Source organism: Topomyia yanbarensis, chromosome 3 (assembly GCF_030247195.1).
Source record: "Topomyia yanbarensis strain Yona2022 chromosome 3, ASM3024719v1, whole genome shotgun sequence".
Lineage (NCBI taxonomy): Eukaryota > Metazoa > Arthropoda > Insecta > Diptera > Culicidae > Topomyia > Topomyia yanbarensis.
The window spans coordinates 416,882,462-416,893,088 of record NC_080672.1 but is presented as its reverse complement, the minus strand read 5'-3'; the positions used below and the strand labels follow the sequence as shown (position 1 = coordinate 416,893,088).

The window sequence follows — 10,627 nt, the reverse complement described above, 5'->3', positions numbered from 1 at the left end:
TAAGTAGTCTTTAAAGTTTTTTCTAATATTTTTGAAAAATTAATGTAAAAATAATACATCGTTGGCTTTCTATAAGCTAATGATATTGCGAATTGAAATTGTGGGGAAGAATATTTATTTTCATAGCAAATATTCTTACAACACATTCAAAAATATCATGCAATTTTAGTAAATTCTAACAAGTAATAAACCTTTTTGCGAAAATGATCTTGGAATGCGGAATTATTATTTATCGCTCTTATTCTTGTCAATGATTTTAAATTAGTAGTCTTATTCTGCATTACGACGGATTGATTTTATGGCCGATTGTGTTCAACCGAATCCGCCGGCTTCCGCTTCATTTGAAAGTTTTTGGGAATGAAACATATTGATGCAATCCGTCTTTATGCATAAATAAGCTGACAAACTCTGACGAAAAAATGCGTAAACCTTTCTGCAATGAAGCGCGATCGTTTACCACGGTGAGGTAAACAGTCCACATGGTGTATAATTTTTTCGCCACATTTGCCTAAACATTTTGAGTTTTTTTTAGTTTAGCTTATGCCTAAACATCTGATAGTTTTTACGAATAAGGGTGAATATTAAAACAAAGTTACATTATTGTTAAAAATAGTATATTTTTATCATTATGTACTTGAGAAATTTTAAATTGTAGTTCTTCGCTGAGGTAGCCATTCACCGATTTATATCTAATGATTCTTTTCGAAGTACTTAATCTTTTCCTCAGGATTGGGAACGATCTGAAACAAACAAAACGATGTTGATTAAAATACTCTAAAATTCATCTGATCTAAAAAAAACTTACCGTATCTTGCCCGGGTTTCCATCCGGCAGGGCACACCTCTCCGTGTTTATCGGTGTACTGGAAAGCTTGCACTAATCGCAGCGTTTCGTCCACGGAACGACCCACCGGCAGATCATTCATAGTAATTTGACGCAGAATGCCTCGGTCATCGATGATGAAAAGACCCCTGATGATGAAACCAGAATATAGAAACAATTTTCCGCTTGGACAACTGATTTGCTACTCACCTCAGCGTATGGCCCAAATCATCCAGGTACACTCCGTAATCCTTAGCAATGCTGTGCGTGATGTCACTGACAAGTGGAATGTTTATCTTTCCCAAACCGCCCTCTTTTCTAGGTGTGTTGATCCATGCCAAATGAGTGAAGTGTGAATCAATGCTAGCGGCGATGACTTCGGTGTTTAGCTTTTTGAACTCTTTGACTCTGTCGGAGAACGCGAGGATCTCGGTCGGGCACACGAAGGTGAAATCCAGTGGATAGAAAAAGAACACCAGATACTTGCCGCGATAGTCCGACAGTTTGATTTTCTTAAATGCTCCATCTACCACTGCGGTAGCTTCGAACTGGGGAGCCGGCCTGGAGATAACCGCTTTGGTCCACTGCAGCTTATGATCAGCCGAATGAACATCTTCCTGGGGATAAACGTGACCACCGGCGAATGAATGACAGGATCCTTCGTCGACTGCTTCCGCCTGTCCAAATGAGGAAGATAGACCCAAAATAGCACAAATTAGTATCAGTAAATGCAGCACCGGTCTCATTTTCTGTCACTCGTCCCCAATATCAAAGCCACGCAAGCACGAAAATTACTGGATGTAGAGTAGGTGTCCCACTAAGAAATCTAATAAAAAGTAGCGATGATAATGATAGTTCAAAAAAGTGATAAGAATTCGCGTCGCGTTCGATAGGGAAAACAGCAAGGTCCGACGGACGGGCGATGAACGATGAATGTTTCGTGGCTTACGATGATTATTTTGACTGTATGAGTGAGGCTTGCGTTCGCATTTGGCATTTGACGGCAGGTCCGCTATCAGAGATGCCAGGTACTTTTTTCAAAAGTCTGCAATAATAATTTTAAGTCTGGGAAGAACAAAAAATGTCAGGAAAGCTAGTGTAACCAAAAGCCTTTATATTCAAAAATCTGCAAATATCTGCAACAAAACATAAAAATCTGCAAATATCTGCAACCAAACTAGAAAATCTGCAAATATCTGCGTCATCCAAAAAATCTGCAGCTTAAATTAAAAGTCTGCGAATTTGCAGACTTGTCTGCAAATCTGGCATCTCTGTCCGCTATTTTTGGCAGAAATGCCGAAACATGAGAATGGTGAGAAGCTGAGAATGAGAACGCCTCTTAAAAATATTCATGATGTTCGCTTGTCTAAAATGAACTTTTATGATGGTGAGCATCATCCGAGGGGCATACATATGAGTAAGGGCGCTGTTTAATTTAAACTATTAACTATTAAAATTTTCTGAACAAGTACTTTTCAAGTAAAAAATCGTAAGTTTGATATAGCTACTACACGGAAACGAAAAACTACCTAAAATTGAGTTTCTTTGACTCAATCTCCTGGTATCGTGGGGGAACTTAAAATTAGGTAAACCGTGTTGAAGGTAGTTTCCATTTAACCACGGCAAAAATGACAACTCATTGATAGGTTTTTTATACTCAAATTTAAGTTTAATTTACCTAATTTTGAGTATACCCCAAACAACTCAAAAGTACCTTCCTTCACGGAAGACCTCGACTGAGTCGAATCTCTAGTTTTGTTTTTGACAACCATAATAAGTGCGAAAGAGACGCACAACTCAAAAGTAAGTTAAAAGAACTTATTCTGCAGGTTGTTTTATTTAACCGTGTACGATTTATTTTTAGTTTATTTCAACTATAACCTCTATGGGTCATTGCAGCATCTGAGGGGCATATAAAAGAGCTTCATTTAATCGAACTTTATTAAAAAATTTTGAGTTTTTTTCAGGTTGAATTCTGTAAGTTTGAAATAGTTGCAGCGAAATTGGCATCTTTACGCTGAAAATATATATAGTTTTGTGTTTTAACTGTCAAATTTGTAGAAAATTTCCAAAAGCATATAAAATTTGTGCATTTTCTAAAAACAATGCTGTCTGAAATTTTGTAAGGAATACGTAATATTTTCATAAGTGGTATTTTTCACTCTCTTTGCCACAGTCACCCTCAAAAAGGCAAGCTAAAATTGTGACATCAAGAAGCATCGCTTTAGGACCCAATGCAATCAAAAGCCTTTTTTGTCGTTTTATCAGTGAGATCGAGTGCCCAAATACGCTCGATCATTTGTATTTGAAATTACAAGTTCATTGAAACAAGAGAACTGTGTCTAGCCGGGCCTCTGAGACATCTTGCCTTTTTGAGGGTTAAACATTCCCGGTTAAGACTTAATTCCATTTTAAATTAAATCGAGGTGAAACCAATAACTTGCTTCAAACAAATTGACAGGCAAATGAAAATAATTCAACGCTTTTTGTGAAAAGGGCGATACTAGCAGTGACACCATTCAAAGAAAATCAACAGTGCATATTTCCAGGCTTGGTTTTATTTCCTATTTAAGAGCTATTGTATTTTTTACATCATAGATTGCATGATCCAGTGATCGAAACCCAAAACTTCATAAAGTATTTGAAATTATTAAATTAAAATTTATTTTTGCTATTTAAATCGACAAAATCATAGTATCGCCCCTATGGCGATTGCTTACTTTTTCGGTCCCACCTATTAGCATTGAAGTATCGCCCTTACGTTTTTTTATAATAACTACCGTTTTACACCACCAATTTCGTCCGGGTTTTTTCAATAGCGATCATTGTTACTATTTACAGCTGGTATCAGCTTGATAATCCTAAAAAATACGAAAAAAAAAACAGTTTCGCCTCTAAAGTGCTAGCAAAAAAAGTATCGCCCTGTTTGTTTGCATGGAGCGTGGAGGGCGAAACTTTAAATAAACAAACAAAAATACAGTTTCGCCCGATGTATTGCTGTAGTTCAAGAAAGCAATATCGTAGAATCCAATTTTTTAGGTGAATTTGTTGCGTTTAAAGCCCTTATTCGCATGTGTAAAAAAGCCTTATGTTTACATTTGTAAGTATCGCCCTTTTCACAAAAAAAGCGTTGAATTGGAAATTTGCGCTATCCATTTTTTTAAATTTTTGAATCATTGCGCCTCCCACACATCCATCTCATAAAAAAACTATTGCTCAATTTTGGCACTTTAGAGGATTTCCTTAAAGGAAAGAGCAAACGCGAAAAGTGGCAGATTTGACAAACACCAACACAGAACATATTATAGAGAACAAGGTGCTACAGTGAATGTATACTTTTCAAGTGACCTATTATATAGATCTCACCAAATGCAACGAAAAAATAACGTTTAAAAAGTGTTTTAAGTATATCTTCAAAATCTTGATTAATAGCAAAGAGAAATTATTTTTTGATACTTTCGACACTAAAAAATTTACTACGCAGTAACTTTTCAACCGATTTCGAATTGTTCTAGAAAGAAGAATAGACATTTTCAGCGGTATGCTGCTTTGTCATTTTGTTTTGCGCTTTTCGAACAACAATACGAAAATAACCATTATTTTGTGATTTTTCCATTAAAAATATGAAACTTGTTCAACATTTTTATAAAGAAGCGTCTTTCTTCTAATAAAAATGTAGAGATAATATTTAGTTCCGCATCTAACGGCCTATTAATCATCAAAATCGGTTCGTTCTTTTCTAAACTTTCCATGATGTAAATGAAATAATGGTTATTTTCATATTGTTGTCCAAAAACCGCATTGTATTTTTAACAAACGAAATTATATTCTTCTTTCCAAAACAGTCAAAAGATTGGAAATCGGTTGGAAAATGACAGCCATAATTTACATTTAATTTACAAGATGTTGGAAACTGTCTATCCTCAGGAACGATCCTCTAAGGGCAGTGCCTAGAGCACTCTAGGTAGGGTGAAGCCAAGACGAATTTGACGTATCCAAATGAGCTGAAATCTGACGTATTTATATTGTGAATACGTCAAATTTCATGTTCGTTTGCATACAGTATGACCTCATGGTCACGCTCTAACTAATGCTCTAGTAGTACCTCACGTCCGACCCTAATAAACATCTTATGATTCAAGAGCTTAACGACCTGTTCAGGATATCATCCAAACGATATGTGGAATCGTAGGACTATATGGGTTAAAGTTCGTGTATAATATTTTTTTATTAGGGGACAGCTTGAAAGGCGTGATTTCGAGACTAACGGGCTCGAAGATTTAGTTTTGTATTACAGCGAGGGTACGGATCCTGTTTTTGAAAGCCAATATATTAAAGCATTTTGATTTCAGCTTTATCATATATTCTTGGATACATTCTCTGCTCAAAAATACAAAAAAAATATGAAACGTTTTCACACAACTCAATCGTTCGAGATACATGTCTGTTCTCTGTAGTTTCACCCTCAAGCGAACATCGGTGTGCCCCTTGGAATGAACCAAGACACTCAGTGCCGCACTCAAATCTTCTGTTTCAAAACAAACTCGGAATTTTCTCAGAAACGTCAAACTGCGAAGGATTAGTCATTGTTTTGCTTGAAATAATTTAATGATTTTACAATTATTAACTTTTTCCTATTGTTCAGTACACTCTAACGAGACGCAGGACCTATCAACATGGCGTCCAACCAGCCGGAAGTTCCACCCTCACTGAAGCTAATAGGGCACTATCTGAAAACTGCCCAAGAACACGATAATCGAGATGCAATCATAAGCTACTGGTGTCGACTGTATGCCCTGCAGCTGGGCCTCAAAATCAACAGTCAGGGTGCCGAGGAGCGGAAGTTTCTGGTTGGAGTGATGGATTGGCTGGAGAAATCGAAGAAGGCACATGCGGATAACGAATCTATCACCAATGAGATTGCCGCCCAGGCGTATTTGGAAAATTACGCGCTGAAGTTGTTCTTGTACGCAGACAAGCAGGATAGGGAAGGTAATTTCGGGAAGAATGTGGTAAAGGCTTTCTATACGGCCGGAATGATATACGATGTTCTGCAAACGTTCGGTGAACTGACGGAGGAAGTGGTTCAAAATAGAAAGTACGCCAAGTGGAAGGCTTCTTACATACACAATTGTTTAAAAAATGGGGAGACTCCAGTACCAGGCCCGATGAAGTCCGACGAGGATAATGAGTATGAAAATGAAATGGCAAATTTTGGCCCGGAAGCAAATACATCAACCGTTGAACCAGCCGCGGGCCCAAGTAATCAACCACAGTTGCCCTATCCGTCGATGGGATTTCAAGGGGTTCCGCAGCCTGCTGCCGCACCGCGTCAGCTGCCATTATCTGGGCCACCGTCAGGACCTACAAATTTCACAACCAATGACCCATTCAGTACAGTTAAACCACCGACGCCACCAAGTGAACCGGAAAAACCTCCGGGTGGTTTCCAACCATATACCGGGCCAGCCCCCTTCGGTTCTAGTGAGGTAAGTGTTCCACAAGGGGCACAGGGTGTACGACTAACACCAGATCAGCTTACCAAAGCCCAAAAATACTGCAAGTGGGCTGGTAGTGCACTCAACTACGAGGATGTCAAATCGGCGATCGACAGTCTGCAGAAGGCGCTCCGACTGTTGCAAACCGGTCAAGATAGCTAAGCATTTCACTTTGTTCAATTAGCCATCGTATATTGTTTGCCTTTGTTGTAGAGTAAAAAAACTCACTCGAGAATATGAGCATGGGCGAGCATAACATGCACCATTAGATTCTTCGAAAATTGCCTGAACATATGTTATCAAGCATAATGCTATTTGTAACTTTCAATAATAAAGGATCAATTTACTCACACTGTTAAATAATGAATATTTAGTTTCTGGAGAATCCACATTCAAACTTTCCAATAGGATAAAGCAGGTGGACACGGCAAAACCGTTTGAGACTCAATAATGTATGTCATCTTTTGATACCTGTACTTTCTACTAGTGAAAAGATTGAATACATACACTCAAATACAGCATCATAATTACCTTTTTCACCGACGCCATTTTAGCTGGCAATGATCTGCAGGCCCGCATGGCTGCTCTTCTTCTGTTGCTCGCATTTACTGCCCGCGTCAAAACCATGCTCTGCCTTCGGCCGGGTGTTTTCGACGGCATTTGCTGCTGTGCTGATTCATCCTCTGGTATCGATTCGCTGTCAGCTTCCAACGTATAATCAACTTCCACCATCGTGGGCGAATCACCGGAATTGTTATGCTTGATCCCGTTACCGTTTCTGATATTTTCTTGCTTAACGCGAACAGCTGACGAGGGTGGATACTGGCTGGAAACAACAACCAGTTTGAATTCCTTCGCTGGTGGCTCGGATGGATCATTTGATTCTCGAGACAATGGCCGTTTTAAATCCATTACTCGTTTGTGTTCCGTTGGTTCAATCGATTGGGTTATTCCCTTACGGGGGTGCTCTGTGTGCCGTTGGAAACACCGTGATGAACAGTAAACTTCGCTTTCATCTTCAACCTCACAACTGTCGTATGTTAATGCCTTCCCACACCAGCTACAGTTTCGCTCGTCTAGCTCTTGAACTTCGAGATAATTTTCTTCTGCCTGCCGATCTTCTGATTCGTCCTGTGCTGCTGAGTTAGTTGATTCAAGCACCTGTATCTCATTCTCACCCCAACGATCCTCGTCCAGTGTTACTACACGGTACGATTCGAAATTTCGGTTTTGATCCTGCTCGTGCTCTTGGACCTGTGATGTGTCAGAAGCATTCTCTTCTTTCAGAAAACATGCTCGCACATTTACCGGAACCTTCGGACACTGCATAACAATGTGGTTTCGCATTCGTGTCAGGTTCCGGACAGTTGACCATTCGCAAAACATGCAGATGCGTTTATTACTAACAACAGTGAATAGTCCATGAATGTCTTTCTTGTTTTCCGATATCAGAGCTGAATTGCGCTCCTTTTCAATGGTCGCTTGTTGGATTGCCTCCAATTCTTCCTTCACTTTAGCTGGTGCACTCCGGCAATGCTCAACGATGTGCTTCACCATTCGAGTTGCATTCATAATAGTGGTCCAGGTACAGTACATGCATTTATACTGAGTATCGCTAGTGGACACAAACTCTTTCCGCACAGGATGCTGGTCCTTGCGTTTCACTTTGGCTTTAGTCAAAGCTTCGTTGGTTGTACTCATTTTGTAGATAAGCACTATTTATAACACCAAATTCGACGTTAGACAACACAAAAGTAAACACTGAGATCTTATTCAATATCTGAAATATTTCAGAAATTAAAACCAAAATAAAAATGTGAGATAAACTTGATATCGAGCGACGCGTTTCACACAGCTGCAATCTCAATCGAATGCCAAACACAAAAAGCAGAAGTTCTAAAAATTCATCGTTACCAATGCGAAAGAAAGCTACTGAGTGCACTTACTTCTCTTGAACGAATGAAAAGGTACATGATCGATACATTCATTTTAAGCGCTCACTCTCCAGAATTTATACGAAATTCATCCGCACACACAGTGAAAAAATAATGATTACCTCCATGGAAAACTTGCATTACCTAGCAGAGGTAATCTAAAGCGGACAGTACACGAGCATAAATATTGACAATAAATCATATATTGATCAATATACTGATGGTGTAAAGTCATCTTGAAAATATTGATTCTGTACAATTTAAATGGGATTGATGCATTGAAGCAGTCTTGTCAAAATATTTATTGATAATAGTACTGTCTCGTATAGGGTCCGCTTCAAACATACGCATCCTTCTTCTACCGACGAAAAATAAAATTCTTTAATTTTACCCATCATAATGTGGTCGGTGTTAGGTCAGACCGGACTAAGTGACAGTGCATTGATTTCGAGAAAAACGCGTTTAAAGTTTGAATCGCAGCATCCTTTACATTATAATTGGAAAATATTTTTTACCATAATTCTTGTTTATTGTTTCATATTTCAAATCTGGTAAAAGTGGAATGTAGATGAAGGAATTCTTTATCCAGTGCTATCATTAACTCATTTTTTTATGTTTTGCGACTTGGTCCGGTCTGACTTAACACCGACCATGTGTTATTCACAGCATCAAGAAGAAAAAGCTTTTTGAACATGTATATGCGTTTATAAGGGATTAAATCGACATAGATCTTTCATTTGGGCTTAAATCGCAAATGTAAACAAACTGCGTTTTCGCTAGTATGGCATTATGCGACTAAAATACTACAAGATTTAGGTGAAAATTATTAAAAATGGTTTATAGATCTATTTATAAGTAAAGAAAACAAAACGGCGAAACATACATTTTCTTCGAGATTTCGACTTAGGCCCTTCTTCTAGATAAAGGCTAAACTAACATTTTTTGACAAACCTAAGGCGAATGGTTATTATTCACAAAATTATTCCGTAAACGGCGGTTCTATTATGTAAATGATACTTAATATCCACTGTGATCTTGTCTACTTGGTGGTTCTTGCACATAGATATTCAAATATTTTGATATTTTCATGAAATTTGAAGTTAAGGTGCACACGCCCCTTCATTTGCATTGGGTTTCTATGCGTCCATTTGCTGAGCCCTATTTAAAAATATCCTGTCAAGCTGGCCTATTTACCCAGCCCTACCCAGCAAGACAGAGTCAGTTTAGCCCATTTACCGCGCCATTCTGAAAATCATGTTCACGGTTTAGCCCTCTCGCAAATGGCGATTCCTGAAGGGCGAAATCACGACTGGAATGCAAATTGGGCGTAACCATTCTTTTAGTTTCTACCCACTAAAAACACATAGCAATCAAATTCTTTGCTATATTGTTATAAGGTTTAACCAAAGATGCTTTAGGAAAAACATGATCATAAAGTAAATTATACCTACAATAAAAACTACATTTAGGAAAGCATTGTCGAATATTGAAACTGATTTTTCTCCATTTGAGTACATTGCGACTTAGGCCCTAATGAAAGAACTGTGTCGAAATCACCGTTTTAATGCAATATTACGATTATACAATAAACAAATACTACAGAGAACAGGCGTTCATCCCCAACCAAAAACATGTATAAAAAATAACTGCCTATTTGAAGGCAATCGGGACATTGCCGTCTGGTTCGCTACTGTTACTGTGTCACCATATCGTTTAGTGGGTGTATTCGACTAAATTAACAGCTGATCGTAGAGATCGTTTGTTGCAACATCCAAAAAAGACTTCTGAAAAAAACATTCAAAAAAACTTCTAGTTAACCTTATCAACTTAAGACTATCAACACCGGTGCGTAACCTAAAATGATAATCTGTTTTTTCAATATCGTTCTCCTTTCCAAAAATTATTTTATTGAATTGATTCAAACTTCATTCAAATTATTCAAACTGGAAATGTTTATCGAGATTAAAAGTTAATTATTGTTTCAATGAAAAAAATGTTCATACCATTAATTACGTTTTAGTTCTTTAGTTTATTCTCGACAAACATATGATTTCGGCGTAAAAGCCAATTGTCAAAATTCTCTTTGAAAGGAAATTGCGGACAAACCGTTACCGTTACGGCCGAGTACAGTAAATAGCAGTAAACGATAAAGGAAATTTTTCTCTTTTATCTACTGCCAACACCTGTGATTTTTGAGTTACGGTTTGTCCGGAATTTCCATTCCAAGTGAATTTTGACAGTTGGCTTTTAAGCCGTAATGATATGTTCGTCGAGTATTGAATTCAATAAAACATTTTTTTGTTCGAATGGTAAAATTTTCCACGTTATAACAATTCTGAGAAATTTGATGAGTTCGGGACGGACGACGAATTC

The 10,627-nt window shown here is 38.0% G+C and overlaps 2 protein-coding genes across 2 annotated transcripts; one reads left to right on the top strand and one right to left on the bottom strand.

Moving 5' to 3' along the window:
* Positions 1-597: 597 nt before the first annotated feature.
* Positions 598-8,216, bottom strand: LOC131689513 (uncharacterized). The gene is made up of 4 exons (XM_058974652.1): positions 6,852-8,216; positions 1,033-1,499; positions 806-971; positions 598-740 (listed from the first exon to the last, which is right to left on the bottom strand). Exons 1-4 carry the CDS (start codon positions 8,019-8,021, stop codon positions 690-692), a joined length of 1,854 nt encoding a protein of 617 aa, XP_058830635.1. The 5' UTR covers positions 8,022-8,216; the 3' UTR covers positions 598-689.
* LOC131689514 (vacuolar protein sorting-associated protein VTA1 homolog) lies at positions 5,367-6,668 on the top strand. The gene has a single exon (XM_058974654.1). The coding sequence runs from the start codon at positions 5,499-5,501 to the stop codon at positions 6,480-6,482; it is 984 nt and encodes a 327-aa protein (XP_058830637.1). The 5' UTR covers positions 5,367-5,498; the 3' UTR covers positions 6,483-6,668.
* Positions 8,217-10,627: the final 2,411 nt, after the last annotated feature.

Bases quoted from the DNA above. Each gene is read 5' to 3' on its own strand.
- LOC131689514 (XM_058974654.1), top strand. From the start codon at position 5,499: ATGGCGTCCAACCAGCCGGAAGTTCCACCCTCACTGAAGCTAATAGGG.
- LOC131689513 (XM_058974652.1), bottom strand. From the start codon at position 8,021: ATGAGTACAACCAACGAAGCTTTGACTAAAGCCAAAGTGAAACGCAAG. The intron at 972-1,032 runs GTGAGTAGCAAA...TTTCATCATCAG, and splicing joins GATTTGGGCCATACGCTGAG to GGGTCTTTTCATCATCGATG. The intron at 741-805 runs GTAAGTTTTTTT...TGTTTGTTTCAG, and splicing joins GGAAACCCGGGCAAGATACG to ATCGTTCCCAATCCTGAGGA.